The sequence below is a fragment of the Erythrolamprus reginae genome, chromosome 3 (assembly GCF_031021105.1).
Source record: "Erythrolamprus reginae isolate rEryReg1 chromosome 3, rEryReg1.hap1, whole genome shotgun sequence".
Lineage (NCBI taxonomy): Eukaryota > Metazoa > Chordata > Lepidosauria > Squamata > Dipsadidae > Erythrolamprus > Erythrolamprus reginae.
In genome coordinates this window covers 223,231,295-223,259,204 of record NC_091952.1, presented here as the reverse complement: position 1 = coordinate 223,259,204, position 27,910 = coordinate 223,231,295, and the positions used below count along the sequence as shown (strand labels likewise).

The following is a 27,910-nucleotide window of genomic DNA, read 5'->3' as shown; positions in this document are numbered from 1 at the left end:
CCTATATTATTTTATGAGATCAGTTTATTGGCATATTGCCGACAATCAATTTCTTCCTTGTTCGTTTTAAATTAGCATTTGATATATAGCAGAATTTTTTTAATTGTAGAGTTGCAGGCTCCACAAAGAAATGACTTACTTGTAAAATATATCCATTTAAGACCACCTAAATGAAAAATATCCATATTTTCATATCCAAGCATTTTTCACTGTTCACATCCAAAACATCATTGTGTAAATTGAACAATCTCTTAGCATCTTTTTTCCTTACTAACTTTGCAAGCTAACAATAAAGTGAAAATAAGCTGGATCATGTTCTGGAAAAACTAAAATTCTGTGACCATTGGTCCACACAAACTAGACATCAAATTCCTTGATTTTCCATTTCCTCTCCACTACATAGTCAATTCCTTCATTTTGTGTGTATTTGTCTAGTTGCATGCAATATAGCATATGCATATAGAGAGGGAGAGAAAATGTGCTGCATAGCCACATTTTTCTTTGTAAGGCTTGCAACCAGAGGTGAGATTTTACTGGTTCTAACAGGTTTCCTACAACAGGTTGTTAACTTTTTAAGCAGTTGGGAGAAGAAATATTTTAGTTTTTCCCCACTTTACAGGGCTAATCCTATAAGGAATTGCAACATTCTGGTGTTGTTTCTATAGCCTAATCTTTATTGCCTTGCTTACAGAAACTGCCTCTCTGTTAACCCTTATTATATTCTTGATTTGATGCCTAGATTTACTGTCTCAAGAGATTTGTTTGTTTGTTTGTTTGCTGGTATGTTTGCTTTGCTTGACTTTCTTAGAGGGGAAGGGTTTACACTACTATTGGCAGCTTCCAGAAAGAAGCTTTTAATGACAAGAAACCAAGATGAGTGACATTCAGCAAGGCTTCTTGGCTAGCTAGATTGACATTCATACTTGATACCTTGGATAAAAGGAAGAAATGAAACAGGCTTGATTTCAAAATGAAATGAGGTATAAAGGTTTTCAGCTAACGTTTTATTTTTATTTATTCATTTGTCCAATACACAATACTTATGGAAGAGAATAGACATGAAGTAATATATATAAAGATAAGATGTAAAAATAGAGGAGAAGATATATGAAAGGAAGAAAATATATATGATATATGAGATAAAGGAAAGACAATTGGACAGGGGACGAAAGGCACAGTAGTGCACTTATGTACGCCCCTTCAACTTCTTGAAATATGTTTCATTGTTTTTAAACGATTTATCAAAATATATGTTTTAAGTATCCTTAACTTCATTTTTTTCCTTTCTATAAGCAGAACAAGCTTAAATTTGCTGAGTAACTACACCTACCTTTGAAAAGTGATCGGAAACTTCAGATCGTGCAGAATGCAGCTGCGAGAGCAGTCATGGGCCTACCTAGGTATGCCCATGTTTCACCAACACTCCGCAGTCTGCATTGGTTGCCGATCAACTTCCGGTCACAATTCAAAGTGTTGGTTATGACCTTTAAAGCCCTTCATGGCACTGGACCAGAATATCTCCGAAACCACTTGCTGCCGCATGAATCCCAGCGACCGATTAGGCCCCACAGAGTGGGCCTTCTCCGGGTCCCGTCAACTAAACAATGTCAGTTGGCGGGCCCCAGGGGAAGAGACGTCTCTGTGGCGGCCCCGGCCCTCTGGAACCAACTCCCCCCGGAGATTAGAACTGCCCCTACTCTCCTTGCCTTTTGTAAACTTCTTAAGACCCACCTGTGTCGTCAGGCATGGGGGAACTGAGACATCTCCCCCGGGCATATACAATTTATGAATGGTATGTGTGTATGTATGCATGTTTAGAAAATGGGGTTTTTTAAATGTTTTTAGTAGAAATTTAGATTTGTTATAAACTGTTGTTTCCACTTTGTTGTGAGCCGCCCCGAGTCTGCGGAGAGGGGCGGCATACAAATCTAAATAAAGATAAAGATAAAGAAGATAATTGCAACAAACGTATTGTTATCATGAATAAAACTTGTTGCACATTTCAGAAATACACATTAATGGATTTTAGAACAAGGATTTATTTATTTACTATATGGTATTATAGAGCAAGGAAGGAGTATTTATCAATTTTATCAGTATTGATAAAAAATACCAACTTGTGGTTGGTATTTGGTATATCTAATGCAAGATATGGCACCACTGATCCAGAGGGGAAAAATGGTAAGAAGAATTATTAATGCACAGGCCTTTTATATCAAAGAAAGCACTTGTTAAGAAGTAAACTGGCTATGGCAGATCAGAAAACATATTTGGAGACATGTGAAGAGACTGAGAAGTCAGAGTCAGTGGTAATATCAAAGAAAAAGAAGCTTCGCCAAGGATACTATCTGACTAAGGAGACCATATTGAATATCCTATGTTTTATTTTTAATCAAATCCTGTTTTATTCTTCTAAAAGAGTACATAAGGAAACTGCTCTTTTCCTTTAATCCAAGCATTGCCGGTATGTATTCTTCACCTAGGGGAACTAGTAGATACCAGGAACTGATTTGGATGAAGAAAGCACAGAAACTGTACATATACAAAGGCAAGAAGCAGAGAATTAAAATCACATTTCTCCTTTATTGTAATATTGCCATAGACCAGTGATTGTTTGTTTGTTTGTTTGTTTGTTTGTTTGTTTGTTTGTTTCTTTATTCATTCATTCATTCATTCATTCATTCATTCATTCATTCATTCATTCATTCATTCATTCATTCATTCATTTAGTCCAATGCATAATACACATTGAAGAGAATAGATATGTAGTAATATAACTAAAGAAACCAATAGAAGAAAAGATATAAAAGTATAGGTGAACAAATTTGAAAGGAAGAAAAGATAAATGAGATAAGGAGAGACAATTGGACAGGGAACGGAAGGCACACTGGTGCACTTATGCACGCCCCTTACTGACCTCTAAGGAACCTGGAGAGGTCAATTGTAGATAGTCTAAGGGAAAAATGTTGGGGGTTAGTAGTTGACACTACTGAGTCAGGTAATGAGTTCCATGCTTCGACAACTTGGTTGCTGAAGTCATATTTTTACAGTCAAGTTTGGAGCGGTTAATATTAAGTTTGAATCTGTTGCGTGCTCTTGTGCTGTGGCGATTGAAGCTGAAGTAGTCATTGACAGATAGAACGTTGCAGCATATGATCTTGTGGGCAATACTTAGATCATGTTTTATTGAACCTTTTTTGGCTCAGGTGCTAAAAGAGTGCATGCGCACATGTGCACATGCCCACACCCGTAATGTAACCCCTCCCCCACACATGTGCACAATCCCTATGCTTCCCCATGCACGTACCCAAACTCCCCACACTGCCTCCCGCGCATGCGCACAGGCCTCACTAAAGCCTCCAGACTTCCAGTAGGCCAATTGGGCCATTTTTCGCCATCCCCAGGCGTCAGGACACTTTCATGAACCCTGGGGGAGGCAAAAAATGGGCTAACAGACCAATCAAAAAGACCTAGGGTGGCGCAGCAGGTAAATGCTGTACTGCAGGCCACTAAAGCTGATTGTAGATCTGTAGGTCAGCGGTTGAAATCTCATCACAGGCTCAAGGTTGACTCAGCCTTCCATCCTTTCGAGGTGGGTAAAATGAGGACCCGGATTGTGGGGGCAATATGCTGGCTATGTTAAAAAGTGCTATTGCTAACATGTTGTAAGCCGCCCTGAGTCTAAGAAGAAGGGCGGCATAAAAATCAAATGAATGAATGAATGAATAAATCAGAAGCTTGTTTCCAAACTTTGTTTCCAGAAGGCTGGGGAGTGTGAAAATGGGCAAAAAGAAGCCCCAAAATTAGCTGGCCAGCATGCACATGTGGATCCACACTGTGGATTTACCAACCACATCTGCTAGAAGATCCTTGGAACAAATTTCCAGCAGACGTGGTTGGTAAATCCACAGTAACTGAATTTAAACATGCCTGGGATAAACATATATCCATCCTAAGATAAAATACAGAAAATAGTATAAGGGCAGACTAGATGGACCATGAGGTCTTTTTCTGCCATCAGTCTTCTATGTTTCTATGCTGGAGCTGACATAGACCAATGCCTTGCATGCCCCCATATATGGCTCATGTGCCATAAGTTTGCCATCACTGCCATAGACAGCTACATAATATTATTTGATGTACAGGCATCCATTGAGTGACTACTTGAACAACAGTGCTGAAAAAAATAACCAATGATCAGTCCTCACACTTATGACTGTCCCGGCATGCCCACATTCATATGATAACAATTGGGCTACTCAGTAGCCAGCATGTATTTGCAACCATTGCAGCATTCTGGGCTCACGTTTTCATCATTTGCAACCTCTATCTCTGGTTCCCAACAAGTAACACCAATGGGGGGAGCTGGATTCACTCAATGATGATGTGGTTCACTTAACAACAGCAGTGATTTAACTTAACTTCCATGGGGAAAAAAGCTCATAAAATATTGATTTGACTCACTTAACAACCTTCTTGCTTAGCTATGGAAATTCTGGTTGTAATTTGTGGTTGCAATTTGAGGACAACCTTTATATCAAATCTGTTCACAAATTACTTTGAAGGGAAGTCAGGTGATTCCAGTGTCTTGAAATGGGAAGCAGAATTAGCAGAGATGGATATGACTTTTATGCCAATGCAATTTTGCACGGAGTCCTGGATGGGTTGTTAGCACTTCAATTCACAGCTAACTCTCATAAAATTTGTGAGCTTTGATGGCTGGGGAATTCTGGCAGTTGAAGTCCACACATCTAAAAGCTGCCAAGCTGGAGAAACATTGAACTAAACTATCAAGTAATTTTCAGAGTTAAAAATGTTCTGAGAGCCAAAGGTGCTTTTTCCAGAGACAAATGGACTCTGTTTGGGGGTTTTTTAAACTTTGAAGCCATTTCACTTCTCATCCAAAAAGTTCCTTCAGTTCTGACTGAAGCGTGGAGAACAGAAGGATTTACACTCCTTGCAGGACTCTCCATAGACAAATGTACTGAAAACAATTAAAATGTCAAAAAATTAAAATGTTAACTTAAAGTAAAATTTAAAAATAATTTAAATTAAATTGTTCAAATCTATTGAGAGTGATTAAAATGCAATAATGCAACTTTTTAAAAACTTATTTCTAAGTCCAATCAGTAGCTTTCAACCTAAGGATGTTACAATATTAAGGGGTGATGATAATACAGAAGCAAAACAATACCTTGAACTTGAAAGAGAAGGCAAAAATAATTATTATTTCATTGAATGGGTCCAAAGACGGGCTACAAGAAATGGTGGAAGGTCTTAAGCATAAACCTATCAGGAAAGACTTAATGAACTCAATCTATGTAGTCTGGAGGACAGAAGGAAAGGGGGGACGTGCTTGAAACATTTAAATATGTTAAGGGTTAAATAAGGTTCAGGAGGGAAGTGTTTTTAATAGGAAAGTGAACACAAGAACAAGGGGACAGAATCTGAAGTTGGTTGGGGAAAAGATGGAAAGCAACATGAGAAAATATTATTTTACTGAAAGAGTAGTAGATCCTTGGAACAAAGTTTCGGCAGAGGTGGTTGGTAAATCCACAGTAACTGAATTTAAACATGCCTGGGATAAACATACAGTATATCCATCCATCCATCCATCCATCCATCCATCCATCCATCCATCCATCCATCCATCCATCCATCCATCCATCCATCCATCCATCCATCCATCTATTTATTTATTACTTACTTACTTACTTACTTACTTACTTACTTACTTACTTACTTACTTACTTACTTACTTACTTACTTACTTACTTACTTACTTACTTAGATTTGTATGCCGCCCCTCTCCGAAGACCATCCTAAGATAAAATACAAAAAATAGTATAAGGGCAGACAAGATGGACCATGAGGTCTTTTTCTGCCATCAATCTTCTATGTTTCTATGTTTCATCAGAGTTCAGCCAAAAATAATGTATTTTTGCATACATCTTAACTATCAATTTCTATTCATTATAGAACAGAATTGTTATCATTTTTGTGGTAAAAATTAGCTTCAATATTGTTCTAAATTTGAACTATATAGGTATCCACAATTATTCCTAATGCAAGTACAACTTCCAGTAATGCATACAGTTCTTTCCAAACAGAATGAGGAATGATATTTATCTTGTGTTCAAGAAATATTAAAGGGTTTTAAGTTAAGTGTGTGTGCTTGTACTTCCATTTTATGTTAAATGTACCTTCTATCTTGGTAACAGGAAGAGAAGCAGAAAGGGTCATTTTATCCCACGGCTAGCATTCTGGACTATTAACTTTTCTGTCACTATGGCAACCTCGGAGGATGAAAAAGTGGTTTGCCTCCTAGTTGCTTTCTCCCCTTCCCCCTTCACAGCTTTCAGTTAAATAATCTAATATTTGAATTTCCTAACTGTAATGGACTGCCTGTTGAGTTCTGGTGAGAAAATATGTATTTGGGAGTTAGTTCCACTGAAACAGTTACGACAATCCAACACATAGATAAGCACACTTAAACTCATTAATGTCAACAGCTAACACTGTGTCAGATGGTTGGATTGTGGCCAATTTGTTTAACATTAAAGTGATGGGTTGTCACTCAAATGACATTTGTGATTATATTAAAATAGGAAGAACATGTTTTCTGCCAAGAAGGAAGCTAAAGCTTTAAAATTCAATTCATTTTTGGTTGCTTACAAGGCTCACATGCACTGTTTATTTTAAGATCAAGAAAAGCATTCATTTCATTTTGCAGGAATAATGCTTTAAAGTGTCTTTATTCATTACAGGTAGTCCTTGACTTACAACCGTTCATTTAGTGACCACTGAAAGTTACAGCGGCACTGAAAAAAAATGATTTATGTCTGTTTTTCATACTTGTGACCATTGCAGCATCCCTGTGGTCATGTGATCAACATTTGGGTGCTTGCGTTGCAGTTGTCGGGTCCTGTGATTACCTTTTGCCAACTTCTGACAAGTATAGTCAATAGCAAAGCAAGATTCATTAACAACCATGTTATTACTGCAGTCATTCAATTAACAACTTGGCAAGAAAGGTCATAAAATGAGAGGTTTTAATGGGAATTTTTAAAATGTAATTTTATTTAGATTTCTAACGTGTTGTAAGCCGCCCTGAGTCTCAGGAGAAGGGACGCATAGAAAAAATGAAATGAAATGAAATGAAATGAAATGAAATGAAATGAATTTAAATTTAAATTTAAATTTAAATTAAATTTAAATTAAATTAAATTAAAGGTAAAAGCCAGGGACTCAGCAAGGCCCTGCAGCAGAACCTCAGGAATAGACCCACCCCACCCCAACTCCTTTTGGAACCTCACCAGATCCATAAGTCACCAGGAGCAGACCAAACAAATAGGTCTTGCCTCCCTTCAGAAGGGGAAAGCATAGGGAAATATCAAGAACATGATCTGACCATGACAGATGGGACAGGGCAGGTTCTTCCTTTGGACCACATTACTACTTCTTTAATAATGTGTGACCAATATTCCACATTGGGTCTGGAATAATCATGCCACCCTGGTTGCCATAAACTTCCAATCTGCTTCCTAAAGTAAGCTGCTTTTAAAATAAATTCACTTTATTTAATGTATTTTCATTCAATTAAATAAGGTTTACTTCTCTAAGTAAGTGGATAAAAGACTTCAACCCATATTATGCAACAAACTCTTAGAGTGCTTAAGAATTTGCTAATTATAAAGAAGACTTTTTGAAATTTGCAAATACATTTAACTTGACCTTAATTAAAGACAAACTTTCTCTGGTTTTCCACTTTGAATAATACTGTGAAAGTTCTCATTATGGTGGAAAATGAATTCCAATTCAACAGTTTGGCTGATTAGTTGCAAAGTGTATGTGGAGTACTTATAAATATTCATATACACTACTGATATATTTAATGGGTTCCCTTAGAATAGATTTAGTCTATATTTAAAACTTCTTGAACATGAAAAAGGATCATTCCCTCATAACCAGTCATGTAATCTACCATTTAAAAGTTTAGCAACAAAAAATAATATTTCCAGAGCAACTAGAACGAAGGACAGGGGTAAATATATAATTTAAGAGAAAAGTATATTGTCTTATGCTGGCCTTAGGATATACACAGTAAGATCAAAGAATTATATCTTGTTTCTAGTACAAGATACAATATTATATTCCCAGAGTGATTTTAAATCATATACATTCTACTCTATCATGAAACATATGGAAAATACTAGGCTAGAAAACTGATCCGTATCCAAGATGTAGAAAGAATGCTGTAAGTCTACTCCAGTAGAAGAAATATGAGAAGATGGTTCAGATAAGAAGATACAATGAAAGATTGCAAGATTGAGAGCCAATATGTTGCAGTGGTTAAGATGCTAGCCTAGGAATAAGGAGACTGTAAGTTCAAGTCCCACTTTAGGCATGAAAGCCAACTGGATGGTTTTAGGCCTGCCACTCTTTCTTAGATAAACCCATCTCATAGGGTTGTTGTGGTGGAGAAAATAGGAGGAGGAAGAAGTACTTAGGTATGCCTGCCATTTTGAGATACTTATAGAGTAATAAGTAATACCCTTCCACTATAACTATCTCCTCCAGATGTTTTGGGTTACTATTTTCCAAACTGTGGCCATTGACCATCCAGCTAGCCTCACATCAGTTATCGTTCAAGAGAGGATCATAATACCTCCCCCTGAAATAATGCATATTATTTCTGTTCCTTCAAGATGAAGAACCCTTATAAAGTTATTGTTTTAGAAGGGGATTTTATTTTATTTTTATTTTAACTCAAAAGTTGATATTTTCTACATTTCCACGGAATCTTTGAGTACATAAAAAGCGCTATCCTATGATAAAATGTTCCATTTTGTATCCTCTAAACTAAGAAATACTTGATTATCTCAGTTCACTAATAAATGGAGTCATTATGTTTATTTTCCTCAACAATTTTAAATGTGTATATAATTTTAAGAATATATCGCTCTTACAGTCTGGGATATGTCAAGATTCACATAAAGCCAAATAAAATATCCTCCACCCTGCTTTATAAATTTGACAAGTCCAAAACACATCCTACACACAGCAACTGAATGCTTGAATTCATCACAGCTCTTCTGCATGTTGAGAAAAAAATGGATAAGACTTTTTTAGCCGTTCAAAATACCAGAATGCAGAACACAATACATAGGCTGCAGCTACAAGCTTGTTTGGAATGATAAATACTATGTTAAATAAAAATAATTGATTTCTTAATTACAAAAGTATTACATTTTATTGTGCCATATTGAATTACACAGCATTTAAGTAGAATATGAATATTTGATGGCGTGGAAGTTGGAGGCTGAAATAAAATGCAGCTCAAACCATTTTAGTTTCTGCAGCAAAAATTATGTTGACTTTATTTTATATGGGTTTAGGGTTTAAATTTCTTTTTTTCAGAAGAAAAGCTTTTTATTTAAGAACAGAACCTCTGCTTTAATTATTTAAAGTCCACCTAGAACAGTTTTCTCTTTCCACAATGGCCTTTTCAGATACCAAGAGAAATTCTATTTGCTGCTTCAACTGATTCAGGTATTCATTTGATATCCAGAGGCACTGCCTTTTTTTTCTTAATAGCAGAACAAAGTTGTCATGACAAGCTGTTTTGATTGTTTCATGATCCATTCATTCATTTCATTCCCCCTTTAAAATCCTTCATATCAGGGTAAGGAACATAATCTCTGATAAAATATGCAATTTTCCTTCAGTTGAGTGTTTTCTATAGTATGTAGAACACTTCCAACACTGGAAGATTTTAAGAAGATGTTGGATAACCATCTGTCTGAAGTAATGTAGGGTTTCCTGCCTAAGCAGGGGGTTGACTAGAAGACCTCCAAGGTCCCTTCCAACTGTTGTTGTTATTTGTTATTATTTGTTATTATGTGCTGTTCTGGGCAGTAATCAGTAATGGGTCGCAGCCGGTACGACTGGGATCACCGATTAGTTAGTAAAAATGGCGATGCATGCGCAGCTGCATGTCCTCAATGACCCCTGCGTGCCCCCACATGAGATTTGGCTGCTGTACATGCACAGTAAGCAAAATCTCACATGATGACACACACACACACGCACAGGAATTTAGCATTTTTGAGCTTTTTTTTCTTCTGCGCATGCACAGAAGCAAAGAAATTGGTGAAAAATCTCACATGTGCAAGCATCTTTGTGCGAGATTTCACTTCTGCGCACATGCAGAGAAGCTGAATCTCGCACCGGGGCACATGTCTGCACCAGAGGCCATGCGCACCCACCTCTGGGAGTGTACCGGGAGTGCCAGCGGTGGGCGGCCCCTCAGTGACAGTAATATCTCCTATTTGGTATCTTTCACTATTCAGCTTAATTTGATGCTCCTTATTATATCTTGTGAGACGCCGCAAGTCTTTGTAGAAGGGAGGCATACAAATCTAAATAATAATAATAATAATAATAATAATAATAATAATAATAATAATAATAATAATAATAATAATAATAATTAATGATGATGATAATTGTTTGTTATTTGTTGTTGTTGTTGTTATTGTTATTATTATTATTATTATTATTATTATTATTATTATTATTATTATTATCTTTAGAAAACTGAAACTGGTAACATTCTAATATATTTGGGGTTTAATTCAAACCTTGTATTATAGTGCTTGGCCCTTCCTGTATATTCCTGATACGCCTCTACATAAGACGTTTTCTACATAAGAACCGGGTGTTCAAGATTTTTTTGCCTCTTCTAAAGAACTATTTTCTACTTAAGAACCCGAGCCTGTAAAAATTTCCCAGGAAATTTGAGAGTGGCACAAAGGCCCGGCTAGTTTCCACCATTCTCCCTTTAATCCCAGCCATGCTGGGCTTTTCTGGCCTGCCAGAGGAGCCTTTTGGTGGTGCTTAAGGAGGTTTTGGCAGCCCAGAGTGAACGGAGCATTTTCCTTTCTCTGGATGCTTGGAGACAGAATAAACCACTTTTCTGTGGTGACTCCCTTATGCTGCATCCCATACACCCGGCGCGAGGTTGCCTCCTGGAGCGTCTGGGTGCAGAAAGGCAAAAGGCCCCGGCCAGATCAACTCAGCTTCACCCAAACCGAGGAGTCACCACAGTGAAAGAAAGGCGCCGGCTACAAAGCTAGCGAGCGAGCGAGAGGAGAGAGAAGCCCTTCAGCATGAGAAGGAAGAGGAAGCAGGTAATAGCAGCAGCAGCCTTTCAGTCAAAGGAGCAGGAGGTTCCCCCCTCTCGCCCACCTGGGTTTCTCTCTCTGGTGCAGTGTATGGGGGGCTGCATCACGCTGGGTGTATGGGAGGCACATGCTCCTCCTCACCACCTCAGAGTCCCTCTTTAAAAAAAAAACTTAAAGTTTTGGATTTTTTTGATTCCCCTCACTTCACCTACTTCCTTTGGCAGTGACTGTCCTCCTTCTCTTCCTCCTCCCCCTTCTCCCACCCAAATTCCGAGCTTTTATTTCTTTCCTAATGGGTTTGCACACATTATTTGCTTTTACATTGATTCCTATGAGAAAAATTGCTTCTACTTAGCAACTTTTCTACTAAAGAACCTGGTCACGGAACCTCTTAAATAGAGGTGCCACTGTATTTGATCATTCTTTCAGTGTTGAACTTGTATTTAAATTGTATTTTATGACTGTACCTATTGTACAGTTGGGCAGTCTTAATCATGTTTAAATAAAATAAAATAAAAGATAAGCCTGGACATTGTAACATTTATCTACATATTTTCTAGAGTATGGCATTGTTCAGTTTTCTTGTTAAATTTCAAATGTATCTTACTTACAAAAGTGATATTTTCAAATGATGGTTGTATTATTTGTAGAAGGAGCATCTGTATCACAGGATCTAAAGCTGCAGTGCAAAGAAAGGAAAAGAAATATCCAATTTTATTTTGTAATAAAGCTGGAGGGAGAAATAGAACAGAATATTGTCAAAATAATATGGCTGAAGTAAAATAAATATTAACAGCAGGGATATCATTACAGTTGTTCTGGATGGAATTTCACATTTTTTTTTGTTCTGTTTATATATTGCCCCATGCACGTAAACAGGAAGTTTCTCAATTTTATGTAGAAAACATTTCTGTAAGCTTACATTAGATTCTAGATTGGAAAAAAACCTGAAACAGGTTATGATAACCAAAGGTTTCTAATATAAGAGACTATATGTAGATCAGGGTTGAACTGTGGGGTCCTTGGTGGTATCTAAGCTTGGTTGTTTGCAGATAATTCATTAGCAGACTAGATAAAATCATTGGTACCAATGAGATTGAGGTTTGATCCCTATTACTACACCATTTGGTTCAGAATACTTTTTTCCTTGTTTTCCACCTCTAAAATCTAGGTGCGTCTTATACTCCGGTGCATCTTATATTCCAAAAAATATGGTAGGTAAGGAATCAACATTATTAGATTTTGCTCTGTTTGCATGTGTGTATGGGTGTGCAATTGAGCCAATGTTGACTCTTGGCGACTGCCTAGGCATGTTCTTGCAGTCTTTTGGCAAGATTTTTGATAATGGTTTGCCATTGCTTGCTTCTTAGGACTGAGAGAGAGTCTGGCCCAAAATAGCTTCAGGTCTAAGGCAGAAGCAGAATCTTGGTTTCCATAACGTTGCCTTAACCACTATTGCAAAGTTTATATATTGTCTCTAAATCTATTTAAGCTAAAATTATAATGTGATTCTGTGCTGCTTTGTCAGTTTTGGAAGATTATTCTTTCTCTTATTCCTCTAGAGATTGAAATTTCTTCCAATTTCTAATCTGAGTTTTCTTTTATCCTTTGCTCTCATCTATATTATTTATTAGTACTGTTTTGAATCACTCTTATCTACTTACCGTATTTTTCGCTCCATAAGACGCAGTTTTTTTCCTCCCAAAGTAGGAAGAAAAATCAGCCTCGTCTTATGGAGCGAAGATGCAGGCAGGGTGGGGGGGGGGGAGGCTGCGAACTCCGAAGCGCCATCCCGCCGGCTGGCTGGCTAGCTGCTGCCTGGCCCCCTCCCTCCCGGAGGAGGGTCTCCCTCCTCACCACCAGCGGCGCTCCCCACGCCAGCCAGCCAGCCAAGCCCCGCGCCCGCCGGAACCGGCTCCTCGCTCTCCCCCCGCCGCCCGCCGCGTTTGCAGGAGGTGGGGAGGGTCGGGCGGCCCGCCAAGGCCAGGAGGGACGCCGCTGCCCCCCCTTCCTTCTCTCCGCCCGCCGCTGTGCCGAGAGGAAATGCCGGCAAAGGCTTTTGTCAGCGGAGGCCGGCGAAGGCGATATTCAATGTCGGGGGCGCACGGGCGGCTGGCGCGTTCCCTATCTCCCTGCTAGCCCACTCGGAATATTCAAAATAAGAAAAGCCTTTGCCGGCGAAGGTTTTTCTTATTTTGAATATTCCGAGTGGGCTAGCAGGGAGATAGGGAACGCGTGCAACCACCCGTTCTCCCCCGACATTGAATATCGCCTTTGCCGCCGGCCCCGCCTCTCCTACAACCCCTTGCTGAGAGCTCTCGGCAAAGGTGAGGCGGGCAGGGCGTGCGCGCGTCACCGCTAAGAAGAACGGAGAACGAGAGTGAGTGAGAGCAACAGACAGCAAGATAGTGAGAAAGAGAGAGGGAGAGAAAGGGGGGGAGAGAGAGAAAGAGAGAGGGGGAGAGAGAGGGAGAGGGAGAAAGAGAGTGGGAGAGCTAGCAAGAGAGGGAGAGAGAGAAAGAGAGAGGGAAAGGGGGGAGAGAAAGAGAGAGGGAGAGGGGGAGAGATAGCAAGAGAGGGAGAGAGAGAAAGAGAGAGGGAAAGGGGGAGAGAGGGGGGAGAGAAAGAGAGGGAGGGAGAGAGAGGAGATAAAGGAAGAGGAGAGAGAGAAAGGAAGAGAAAGAAAGAAAGAGGGATAGAAAGAGAGAGAGTGAGAGATGCTCAGTGAGCCTTTCTTTGAAGTTGCCTTTCTTTCTTTCTTTCTTTCTTTCTTTCTTTCTTTCTTTCTTTTTCTCTCTTGCTCTCTTGCTCTTTCATTCTTTTTTCTTTCTCTTGCTTTCTTTCTTTCTCTTGCTTTCTCTCCTTCCTTCCCTCCTTCCATTTCTTTCATTCCCCCTCTCTATTTTTATTTCTCTTTCATTTTCTTTCTCTCTTTCTTGCTTTCTTTCTTGCTCTTTTTCTTTCTCTCTTTTACCTTCCCTTCCTCTATTTCTTCTTTTCTTTCTCCTTCCTACCTTCTTCCCTCCCTCCCTCCCTTCAGTCCTTCCTCTCTTACTCTCCCCTTTCATAAGTTTCCTTGCTTCCTTCCTCTGTTCCTGTTCCTTCCCTCTTTCTTTCTTTCTTTCTTTCTTTCTTTCTTTCTTTCTTTCCTTCCTTCCTTTCCTCCCTCCATTTCTTGCTTTCCTTTTCCTTCCTCCCTTCTTTCCTCCCTCACTCCCTTCTTTCACTCCTTCCTCTCTTCCTCTCCCCTTTTTGGCTCAAAATATTTTTTTTCTATTTTCCTCCTCTAAAATCTAGGTGCGTCTTATCAGCAGGTGCGTCTTATAGAGCGAAAAATACGGTAGATTTCTAAAACAAAAATGCTGATAATCAGCCAAAGTTATTTCAAATATTGATGAATTGTGAACGCAACATTTTTTATCATGACAACCCACATAGCTCCACACCTCCATGACAGCCCATAAATCCCCCATAAGTACCTCCAAGAACTGAGGGACCCATAAAAATGTACATACGAAATAGATAAATATGTAGCATTTTGGATATATCGAAGAAGCATTTTTGTTTTATTATCATCATGTGTTGTTATTCTCTACTTTCTTTCAGACTAATGACCTGAAGTGTATACTTTCACAGCTTATATCATTCTGACACAAATATTTTAATAGTGCTGCATTTGAAAGACAAATAGTTTTTTTTTCCTTTTCAATGAATGCTATTTATATCATTTGTCTTCTTTTCGTTCTGATTCCATCGTAGAAATGGTGCGAGCAAAATATAAACTAAATGATAAAACATGCATTGGGATTTCTTGAAGGACAAGAAAAAATGGATGGAAACTAGTCAAGGAGAGGAGCAACCTGGAATTAAGGAGAAACCTCCTAACAGTGGGACGGCTTGTCATCAAAAGTTGTAGGTCTTTAAGAAGAGACTGAACAATTACTTGTCTGAAATTGTTATAGGGCTTCCTGTTTGAGCAGGGGGTTAGACTAGAAAACATCCTTCCAGCTCTTCAGTTGAACAAGTCTACCCTGTACATGTATGTATCTTATGTAGAAGTGTGTGTGTGTGTGTGTATGCATGCATACATATAAACATACCGTATGTACTTCAGATCGTGCAGAATGTAGCTGCGAGATCAATCATGGGCTTCCCTAAATATGCCCATGTTACACCAACACTCCGCAGTCTGCATTGGTTGCCGATCAGTTTCCGGTCACAATTCAAAGTGTTGGTTATGACCTATAAAGCCCTTCATGGCATCGGACCAGAATATCTCCGGGACCGCCTTCTGCCGCACAAATCCCAGCGACCACTTAGGTCCCACAGAGTTGGCCTTCTCCGGGTCCCGTCGACTAAACAATGTCGTTTGGCGGGACCCAAGGGAAGAGCCTTCTCTGTGGTGGCCCCAACCCTCTGGAGCCAACTCCCCCCAGAGATCAGAATTGCCCCCACCCTCCTCGCCTTTTGTAAGCTCCTTAAAACCCACCTCTGTCATCAGGCATGGGGGAATTGAGATATTCCCTTCCCCCTAGGCCTATACAATTTATGCATGGTATGTTTGTTTGTGTGTATGTTTGGTTTTTAAATAAGGGTCTTTTAATTATTTTAAATATTAGATTTGCTATATGTTGTTCATTATTGTTGTTAGCCGCCCCGAGTCTACGGAGAGGGGCGGCATACAAATCTGATAGATAGATAGATAGATAGATAGATAGATAGATAGATAGATAGATAGATAGATAGATAGATAGATAATATGTATGCAATAGATATGTACACCAGTATTGGTCCAAGACTGTTTGACTTGGACCAATACTTGGATCAATCCCTTCCATTCCACATACCAATAGTTGTGGTTGGACATTTGTTCAACATTGATCAAGAAAGGATCTTAAATTTCATTTGGACCTATCAAGTGGGTTACAAGCACGGGTGGGCTACTGCCTGGAGGGGGGGGACACAGTGGGGTAGCAAAAATGGAGCTCCACTGCAGAGCACCCAATTTGCACTGAAAGATGTTGAAAGAAAATGCAGGGCATCCTGCATAAGCCACACCCACAGTGTGATAGTAAAAATTTTGCTAGCCCTTTACTGGTTACAAGATAGTGTAACAACACTCGCATGATACACTGTTTTATCCTTCAACATAATGTTGTGATTTACAATCTACCATCTAATTCCTAGAATTTGCATCAAATGGAATGATGCAAAAATACAATGCTTCAAGACAGGGGCCTATCAGAGAGGTTTTTCCCATAGACTCTGAGTAAAAGCTAATGGGTTCTGGAATTCTCTGCTGTCTCATATAGAACTCTTGGGCAAAAAGCAATCAAATGCTCCAAAGATTTTTGGCTGTTTCTTTTCTTTGTAGTTGCTGTACATTTATTCTAATCATTACTATGATTAACTTGCTCAACTAGATGCCAGGATCCTGTTTAGAAAAACCATCAACTTTGAGGAAGTCAAAATAGCATGAAAAAGAGAATGAAAGAATACAATATGTATTCTTGCAGCATAGGTCCAACAATATATAGGCCCCAATATTGTGCCCTATCTCTCTTTTTTTCCTTCTCAATTCCAGGCAAAACTCCTCTCAAAGTCCTGTTTTCAGGAGGTTTTTAACAAACTAAATAGGTCTTTACTGACCATTGACAACTGTCCTAGACGGCAAAACCTATAAATGTCTCTTTGCTAGAAATTGACCACCAAAATCAGTGCCTACACGCTGGAAAAGGAAAAGGAGCTAAGAGTTTGGATAGTTTGCGTCATCCATTTATTATTTTCATCTTATTAAGTGTCTATATCTGTGCAATATGGTAATAGAACATCTAAATAAACTGTGATGCCTATTTATGAAAATCTTTTATATTTCGTCATTCACCCTTTTCTTCACAATTTGACTTCCTTCATCAACCTCAGTTTGCTGCACTAGCAACTACAAATCAATGTATTGAAGCTATGGCAACCGCATTGAAAGCAAAATTACCTCTTAAATGAGCAATTGCATAAAACCTTGTTTTCTCCAGATTTATCTCCTATAAATGTGCTGTGTTTTTTTTGCTATATTTTTGTTAACTGCTTATTAAAACCAGCTGTTTGTGGTTAGGTTAGGTTAGGTTAGAGTTAGGGTTAAGATTAGGGTTAGGGTTAAGGTTAGGGTTAGGTTAGGTCTGGTCTAATGAATAGTGTTTCTACAAATATTTTTGAATTTGATGAAAACTGAAAACAACCTATAATAAAACAAACTGAAGGTGTGATTTTTCATATAATAACAGTTTCCCAGGCATTATTTCTTTACAAAAAGAATTAAAAATACTAGTATTTGGAATAAAAATTTAAAATCTTGTTTCTGTAATATTGTGATTCACATAATAAGGCTATAAATTGCTCTATTACAACATACACTGAACATATAGGTGGGACATCTTGTGAATTAAATATGAAAACTGTGCTAACTGTAATATGTACAGTTAAATGGAAAATATATACAGTATATATAAATTATAAAACACAGTTTTGTGTAACACAGAATGGAAATCTTTTTCCATAGTAAGAACATTTCACTTCCTAGGGAATACCGATTTATGCTATTGCCTGCTAGCAGCCCATGCAGATGATAGCTGATTCCGATAGCAAAGAGGCTGATGTGGTGATGCGCCAGGGGCCTGTGCAGCTAGTATCCGAGTTGGACAGTGTGGAGGTTGGATAGGACTCATTCCCATAGGCAGAGATTCAACTAGAGCCTTCAGAACCTCCAGAAGATCCCATCAGTGAAGAGAAAGAATAGGAGGAGCCTATCCTCAATGCCAGAGCTGCCACAAAGCAGGAATGGTTCCTCAGGAGGAGGTTTCCTTGGCGGTAAGGCTTGGGGCTAATTGGCCACTCCCCTAGCCTATTTAAGGATTGATGACAAAGGAGCCAATTTGCAGGAAACAACTTCATTCATATTCCTTCATGTCTCGATTCCAGAAACATTGGCTCTGATCGATTCTCTCTCTTGGAATTTTTCCTGCAAATTGCTTCTGGGCATTTTGCCAACTACCATAAGATTATTGTTATATTCAAAACTGTTTACTCAGAATTGAGTTATTACTTCATGGACTAACAGCCGGTGTTCAGAAAACTCTGCTGTAAACTGTATTTGTGTTTGATGACTACCAAGAAAACTCATTGGTAGTCCTTAATTGGTAAACTAAGGTTTGCACATACTTTGTGTGGGCTGTGTTCTTTGTGGTCTATAACTGGGGCAGAACAATTTAGGAGTTTTGTCTTTTTCTACAATTGTTTCCACTATCTAAAAAACAAAACAAAGCAGGAGCCTTATTGTGAAAAAAACCATCCAAGTACATATATTATTTCAGTTTAAACCCTATCTGCCAGGTTCATCTATCATACAAGTTATGTCACTTTCCATTTATATAGTCAATTTTTAAAATAAGTTTTCCCTATTTCCCTTCTTCATTTAATTTTATTTCCTGTAGCAGTTACTCAACTTCTTGGTAGCTGAAATAGTTCTAAAGGTTTCATTTTGTAAAGAGTCAATGTGCAGAGAACAACAGTAGGTCAGCAGCAAAATACGTAACTAGAAAAAATAACATCGTTGTAACATTCCTACTCTATATTCCTTCAGTGAGGCTTGGGCCAATCACTGTCATTCAGCCAGTAGTCAAATTCTTAGATGTGGCAATTTAAAGAAGAAAATTCCATGAAAACTCTTGTTGAGTTTAAACTGATTTGAATCTTACCAGCTGCATCTTATTTATTTATTTATTATTACCCAAGCAATCTGCCATGTTTTAAAAATACACCTGTGTGAAATCAAGTATAAAGAAAAATAGAATAAGAGGAACACTTCTTGGAAAGATAATATTTGAGATATTGGTGGCCCAATTTATTCCTTCTTTTACAGACACTTTCAAATAGACATTCCAGAAAAATATAGTACACTGTTATGGAAGAATGGGGAAACAGTTTCCAGGAGAAACTGCACTGAGAAACACATTATTAAGGAACTCTAAAGCTATTTCCTGGCATCATCTAATCATACTTGTGTTTCTCAAATGATCCTCCATCTGAATCCAGTGGTGTTTGGATGTTTCCACAAAAACCTTTTACATTATTATTTTTCCACCATTTGTTGGAAAAGAAATTTAAATGGAATTTCCATGCAGGGAAAAAAGGAATGAACTATCAAAATGAAATGATGCAGAGAAAATTCCAGTTGAAAAGGAATATGCTCCTTTCTTCCTTTCTAGTAATAATTGACACCATTTACTTTGAATTCTACATATTTCAAGAAATATCAAAAAAGTCGGACTAATTTTATTGATTTCTCCTTTCTGAATTATCTCATAGGTTTATATGTAAGGCAACCACATAAGACTGTAAACAATGATAGATGCAGCTCTATCCTTAATAACAATGAAATTTAAAATGTTAGCAGTCAATATGTAGTTGGGTTTTTGCACAAGTGTTTCCAACATATTTCTGGAAATTTGAAGGATTGAACATTTCAGCATTCTTAAAAAAAGAAAGGGAGACAAAGTTAACAATTGCTATTTACATTCAAAGAAGAGTTGGCTCGGCTTCATTTTGTGTTGCTATGAACTTGGGACTTCGTATATCCCCCATGGTTGAGAAACTCATTTTACCTGCTTTCATAGGAGAGTTCAGAGCTTTATCAATACAGCTATACCTAAAGAACAGCCTTGGAACTAAATCAGCTTACAACAATAGTTTAAGAAAATAATTGAAGAAAACTGCTTCCAATTCAATCAGTAAATGGAACTAAGAGGAGAATGTAATCATCTGCACTCAATTTTAGCCAAGACCTCAAAGATTAACAAGCAACTCAAATGATATAAAATGTTATTATTGCAAGGCTCAAAGCACCTCTGATTACAAGCATTATGAAACAACTACTTGAAAGTATTAAGCTAACTAACATTACTTCATTTCTAGCTTTAATGGTCTTATGAGTTGTATTTTTGAATGGAGAAGATGCATGGATTTTGAATGCATGGCCAAAACAGGCTTTCTAATCTTTTTCTAATGAACTGGAGAACTGATATAAGTGGCAGTTCAAAAATCACTGTTCACTGTTCATAATTTTAAAACAAAAAACACATTCCACCATTGCTCTACTACTAAGCAATGCATATACCATTGCTTAGTAGTAAAGTGTGCATTGCGCCGGATGCGGAATAAGACATGGACACCAAGAGCTGGATTTAAATTTGGGTCACTTTATTAATGTTAAAAGAACTTTAACTGATTATTGACCAAATAACCAGGATCTGAAGAGGCCACTAGACTATTTGGGGCGGAAATAATTCATGAATAACCTTCCTGGGCAACCATGGGCGTAGCTCCTTGCTGAACAAGGTGAAGGTAGCTACCTTCATCTGGTTCCTGGCCACGCCCTTAAAGCGTGTGGGATGATCTCACCATCCAATCCCTTTCAGGTTATTGGGTTAGGTGAGTCCCAAGGGAACCCCCTCTCCAATCACTGAGGCCGTGCAAGCCAAAGTTCCTGGCGAGATGCCCTAAAGGAGAATACCAGTTGCTACCGCTGCCCCTTTCTGCCCCTAACCTGCCAACCTCAGTGACCAAAGGGAATGCCAATTGTCAAAGTGAAAGAAAATGTGCCACACCCCCTAACCATCCATACTCCCTCCCCAGTGTGGAATAGGTGAAAAAACGGTCGCAACTAAAGCGCTGCAACCACCAAAAATTCCTATTCGGCTTCCGAGGATGACCCCATCAGGGCACACTGTAAGATAGGGAGGGCGGGCAGGTGTCCACTTAGTCTTGGCCGGGGGGCGGGGGCAAGAGGAATATTGCCTCGGGGCAGCCCTATATATAGGGCTCGCCCGGCATGCCCCCGGCAGTGAAAATGGCTTTGCCCATAAGCACGCAGCCAGCAATGGCAATCTCACAATTTCTCATAAGATTGCCACAGCGGGAGAGGTGCCACGCGCCGTGCCGTGTCTTCCGGCCACAGCACAATTTCAGACAGCCGGAAAACTGGCCATCCATGCATTTGTGCATACAGTTAATTGTGGTTTAATTTTCCAATATTTACAATAAGAAGGATCTAAGCAATATTGCAGCTATGAAAATTCTGGGAGTTGAAGTCCACACATCTTAAAGTTGCCAAGTTTGAGAAACAATTTTTTTAAATTAATGGTCAAAATTCCTGTTCCTTCTTCAAAAAGTGGGTGTATTTGGCAATATTTGAAATAATCAAATAAAATTTTATTCTTTTCTTTGAAGGCATTAATAATCATATGTTAATCTTGTTACATTATAATAATAATAATAATAATAATAATAATAATAATAATAATAATAATAATAATAATAATAATATAATTATTATATATTTTATTTTATATCTGAACCTGATCTTTCTCCAACATAGCCTCAATTGTGAAGATAGAAATAGAGTCATTAGAGTACATATTGTTGATGTGAAAGATCCAAGGTTGAATTAGGATTAATTGACCCTTGCAGTCATCCCTAGAGTTACATCAAAGTAAAGTAGTATTCCATCCAACATACAGCCAAGGATATAATTGTTTATTATAAATGATGATGCCTTTGCAGAAGTACAATTTTACATCCTTTAACACGGTGAGCTTAGTATTATTTGATCTTTTTCCTTCATAACGGACTACGTGCAGCATTATTCAGTCTGATATCATTGGGTAAAGGTAGAAAATGCTTATAGTAGGCAGAAAGCTGTTAATAGCATTCAGTTACATGAAATAACACTTGGTAGACAATTTCCTAATACCTGATCTAGCAGTAATTCTCCACATCAAGTACCAATCTACTAGGTGATATTTTGAAGAGTTTTGGGACAGAATAAACAATTATCTTCTCATTATATATTAATATAATGTTTCTCAAATGTTTTTGTCCATTAAAGTTAGAAATTATAAACAATAATAAGCTCATTGAAATAACTCTTGGGATTATGCTTTAAATGAGTTCAAGAGAAAAAGAAATGTTTTCTACAAATGTAGTGGCTGATACAAACAAAAAAAATATATGTTGGGAACGACACATTATTAGGCTTGAGTAAATGATTCAAACGACATGCCTAACAGAGACACACACACAAAAAGCTTTGCTTCACATCACTTTTTTCCAGACATATGGTGCTGCTTTGGAAGCTACTCTGAAAGGTTTCTGCATGTGTGAACAAACATATCCACTTCATGCTATAAAAACAATTTCTGAAGTTCTCGCAAAACCCATGTGATGCTTTTCTTTTGCTAGAAAATTTCTGGCATAGTAGGTGGTGGGAGCAGAGTGACAGGTGCCTCTCATATGGTGTTTTCTATAACTTAAAATTAGTCTTATCAAGGATTTCAGCATTAGACCCTGGGACCATTCCAGTGGTGAAATCCTCCCAGTTCTTTCCAGCACGCGCAAGTCGGTAGTGGCAGCGGGCACGATTTAGAGAACCAGTAGCTGCAGCAGTGCAAGGCTCTACCCATCTGCCCAGATGTTGGTTGCTTCCTGGTTTTAACCCTCTGCACATGTGCAGTGGGTCAACAATCAGATGAGACATCAACACACGTGGGAATGAAGCATGCACATTCACACAGCGCATGCGCTTCCGAACCAGTAGGGAAGGGTAGTATATTTCACCCCTGGATCATTTTGAAATGATATTTAAATCCACTGAAGGGTACATCTCTCCTCTATGTCGTAATATGGCATTCTCTGATTTTCAATTATAACAGACAGTTTTATACATGATATCTTCACTTAAATGGGAAGGGAGGGGGAAAGGAGAGTGGAGGAAAGAAAGAATGAAAGATGAAAGAAAGGAATGGGGAGGGAGGGCAGTGATATTTACCAAGCACATCTGCAGCATTAATAACGCCTAGTTCAACAGGAGTTGCTGATTTCAGTGTATATGTAGATGGTGTCTGAAGAAGAACACTTGTTTCTCCAAACGATTGGTGTCGATGTAATTGGCCAATGAAGACTTGCCTCATTCGCTTACCCTGTTTAGAAATATAAACCCAAGTTATTTTTTTGTTGGTTCAAGTCTGAAAATGGAAAATATTTGAAACATAGATAAGAATCATTTAGAAAATATGCATGTAATCTACAGACCCAATCTATCTTTACAATGTTCAGGTTAATGCTATTTCACATGTACCTAAAATAAAATCCAAGTTTCATTCAGACCATGAAAGGCAGTGGTTAGGAGTATTAGTTCATTGCCATAGAGGTATGTCTATGTGTAGATATCCAATTTTGATTTATGTGCAAGCTTTAAAATCAACAGAATAATAGAATAATAGAGTTGGAAGGAATATTAGGGGTCTTCAAGTCAAACTCTCAGCTCAAGAAGGAAACCCTATACCAGTGATGGTGAATCTTTTTTGGTCCGCATACCAGGACAAGGGACATAGGGATGGGGGTTGCATGCCCACACCCATAATTCCACATTGGCCTCCTAGCACATCATCATCATCATCATCATTATTATTATTATTATTATTATTATTATTATTAATTAGATTTGTATGCCACCCCTCTCTGAGAACTCGGAGCAGGTCACAACAAGAAACAGAACAAATCCAATACTTAAAACAATTTAAAACCCTTAATATAAAAACAATCATACTTCTCATACAGACCATACAGAAAGCGGAAACGACCCAGGGGAATCAATTTCCCCATGCCTGACAACAGAGGTAGGTTTTGAGAAGTTTATGAAAGGCAAGGAGGGTGGGGGCAGTCCTAATCTCTGGATGAAGCTGGTTCCAGAGGGTCGGGGCCACCACAGAGAAGGCTCTTCCCCTGGGTCCCGCCAGATGACATTGTTTCATCGACGGGACCCAGAGAAGACCAACTCTGTGGGACCTAACTGGTTGCTGGGATTTGTGCGGCAGAAGACGGTCCCGGAGATATTCTGGTCCGATGCCATGAAGGGCTTTATAGGTCATAACCAACACTTGGAATTGTGACATGCATGACAATTGCCTCCACTCCTGGCATGTGATGGCATGTCCGTTTTTTGCTCTCTCCAGACTTCAGAGCCTTTCCAGCCTCCAGAGGGCCTCTGGGGTGGGGAAGCTGTTTTTGGCCTCCCCAGACTTCTAGAAAGGCTCTTAAGCCTGGGGGAGCCAACCCCCCCCCCCCTCAGAGCTTCCAGTTTAACTGCAAATTGGCAATCATCATTTCACGGCCCTATACCATTTTAGACTAATAGTTGTTCAATCTATTCTGAAATATCACGAATGTTGGAGCACCGGCAACTTCTCAAGGCACATTGTTTCTCTGCTTGTGTTCACTGTTAGGAAATTTATCCTTGGTTCTAGGTTGGTTCCCTCCTTGATTAGTTTCCATCCATTGCTTCTTGTCCTTCTCTAGGTACTTTGTAGAATAGATTGACCTCCCTCTTCTTTGTGTCAGACCCTTAGATATTGTAATACACCTATCACGCCACCCTTAGTCCTTCTTTTCATTAAACAATTCTTGCAACCATTCATGTGTTTTAGCTTACAGCCCCCTCATCATCTTTATAGTCTTCTCTGAACTCTTTCCAGAGTTTTGACATTTTTTTTAGTTGTGGTGACCAAATTGGATGCAGTCAAAGTGTGATCTTACCAAGGCATTATAAATGATATATTATAAAGGTACTAACACATGATGAGATCTTGATTCTATCTTTCTATTAATGCAGCCTAGGACTGCATTGGCTTTTTTGGCAGCTGCCTAAATTTGAAATGATATCAGAATGGAAAGATTAGCAAAGAGAAGTAAAGACTATCTTGTTTATTATTGTCCAGACAGTTGCAATCCATCCAGTACTCTCTTTATATTGAAGAATTCAAGGATTTTCTCCTTGGCATATATAACTATACTATATATTGAACAGTTGCTGAGAATTGGGAATCTGTACATACTTCCCTTCTCTCTGTCCTTGATTAAGCACCCTAGTTCAAAAATACCAGAAGGCAAAGTCTGGGTTGAATAGATTTTTGAAAGACCCACAATTTATTTTATAGATAATGATAAACCAAGCTGCTTGTATTGTGCTTAGTAAGGTAAAACTTGAGCCCCATATGTTTAGAACAGTCATGTTCACATAATCACCAAATGATGGTCCCAAAATCCTTTTGATAGATAAAGCTCAAAGAACACATTAATATCATATGGTCACCCACCAGGCAACAACTGGCAGGTCAATTTCTATTCTCTTATCAGAATAATAATATTATATATCAGGACTTTATTTTGTGAGAAGAAACATCACGACTGCATTAACAGCTTTTTCCTGACTATTTTTCATCAAAGACAATGAAATGCAGTTTCATGCTTTTAAGCAATATTCTAAAAATATTTTTTCACAATTGTAAATGTCCATGTGTGAGAAATACATACAACTCAGACCTTTAATAAACTTGGTTCATACAAATTAGTACTTCAGTAAGGTGTTGTTGTTGTTTTTTTTTAGATTTTTAAATATGTAGCACCTATAGTACTGTTCAATTCTTAATTTTATAATACCGTCACATTTTTTTATTCATAAAAGAACCCTCTTTATTGAAAAGCTTATTCATAAATTCCCTATTCCAATGTGGTCAAAAGAATAATTTCCTAGAGGAAAATTTTATTCCTTACCATTTTTCCCAAAGGTAGCTTTATAAGAGCTGGAATTACTCGGTAAGCATTGCAGTCTCCAAATTTAATGAATCCTACATATTTGCTTATTTCTCCTTCTTGCATAAACACTGCAACAATAACAATAACAATAAGTTATTTATCTGTATGCATGCATCTCTCTCTCTCTATCTCTCTCTCTCTCTCCCTCCCTCTCTCCCTCTCTCTCTCTGTGTAGAGGTTTCCCACCATAATTTTAGAAACATAGAAACATAGAAGTCTGACGGCAGAAAAAGACCTCATGGTCCATCTAGTCTGCCCTTATACTATTTTCTGTATTTTATCTTAGGATGGATATATGTTTATCCCAGGCATGTTTAAATTCAGTTACTGTGGATTTATCTACCACATCTGCTGGAAGTTTGTTCCAAGGATCTACTACTCTTTCAGTAAAATAATATTTTCTCATGTTGCTTTTGATCTTTCCCCCAACTAACTTCAGATTGTGTCCCCTTGTTCTTGTGTTCACTTTCCTATTAAAAACACTTCCCTCCTGGACCTTATTTAACCCTTTAATATATTTAAATGTTTCAATCATGTCCCCCCTTGATTGAAACATTTAAATATATTAAAGGGTTAAATAAGGTCCAGGAGGGAAGTGTTTTTAATAGGAAAGTGAACTTTAAACAAGTGAATGGAATAGATATAGTGTACTATGTTTGCAAACTCATGAGAACATGTAATGGAATTATGTGAATACTAACAAAATGAAAAAAGGATGAAGCATATAAAATGGTCCCTAGTCCTAGTCTACTGTTTTTCCCCCCATTTCTGTACTATTAATAGAAACATTCTGCACATTCTTCTTCTCTATATGGTTAGTTAGAATAAAAGTTTGCTATTTGTTGTTGGATATACTGTATCTTTCCCATTAATGAAACTGTTCTTTCGGTGGTTCAGAATAGAGTAAAGAATCACCTAGGGCTGTCCATGATAAATAGCCAGAGTTGTGTTTCCAGTGGTTCTGGAAAGTCTTATGCCTTTACATAAAGATGTATTGTAGTCACAATATATAGTTAATGTAATATAGGTGATATAAATTGTTGCCTGTTGCTCATGTATCTCTCTCCCTACTATTGCCTTTTATCCTGTTTTTGCCAATTAAATGTTTCTTAATGTTTGATTATAATTAACAAATGTTCCATTCCAGAGGCAGCGCATTTGGGGAACACTGAAATATTATTTTCTCCTCTGAACCAAGATGATTTGGTAGTACCAAGAGTAGTCTTTAAATTCTCCGTAATAAATCTTCTTGAAGAAAAAGTGGTTTCTGGTTTCAGGGCCAAGCCAAAATCAAAACATCATAACACTCTACTTTGTCCATTGCTCTTAACTAAATCAAGTAGGAAAAAAGGATTGCTTTTTGACACAATAATGGTTTAATGAAATTAGTACATGAAATAAATCACATATTTGCTATAATAAAAACAGGGAGACAAGCATTATATTGTTAATTACAGAAGTCTACATGGAAACCAAATGGAAGAAGCCATAGAACATTAGATAGATTGCACAGCTGTGAAGAACACAGGCTCCATGGAACAGGAGTAGTGTAAAGTCATTATAGACTTTTATTTGATGTACACATACAAGAGCAAAGCTCTATTGAAGTCAGAGAAGATAAGAATCTGATTTTTCTACATCAGCTGGACTGCTCAGCTTGAGTTGGCATCTAACATTGTTCCATGGCTGCTAAAAAAATAGCTATAAAAATGCAGATGCTTTCCAAATGTATTGTTGCCATTATATGCTCCTTTGTGACTGCTCATTGATACAAAATGGCTAGGAACTAAAAATCACTTATTATTTAACCCAAATTTATGGCAACTGACAACAAAACACTGACAGTACTGTAAATGCTAAGGTGACATTGAGGCTCAAGTATATTATATATATTTTTTCTAAGAAATAACTTAATTGGAGATTCTACATTGAACTAACACTATGACTTTCATATAATAGTAGAACATACTCAAATGTTGATGATAATCTTTAGTAATAAATATTTTGAGGAACACATTCTTCCC

At 38.0% G+C, this 27,910-nt stretch overlaps 1 protein-coding gene across 1 annotated transcript in view; it reads right to left on the bottom strand.

Annotated features, from left to right (window-relative positions):
* Positions 1 to 27,910, bottom strand: part of CNBD1 (cyclic nucleotide binding domain containing 1) — a 154,817-nt gene that overhangs the window by 17,241 nt on the left and 109,666 nt on the right. Inside the window, exons 9-11 of the mRNA XM_070748011.1 lie at positions 25,845 to 25,954; positions 23,062 to 23,212; positions 11,798 to 11,865 (exon numbers count right to left, since the gene is read on the bottom strand). Of these exons, the coding sequence (XP_070604112.1) occupies positions 11,798 to 11,865; positions 23,062 to 23,212; positions 25,845 to 25,954 (329 nt within the window). The remainder of the gene's footprint in view (positions 1 to 11,797; positions 11,866 to 23,061; positions 23,213 to 25,844; positions 25,955 to 27,910) is intronic.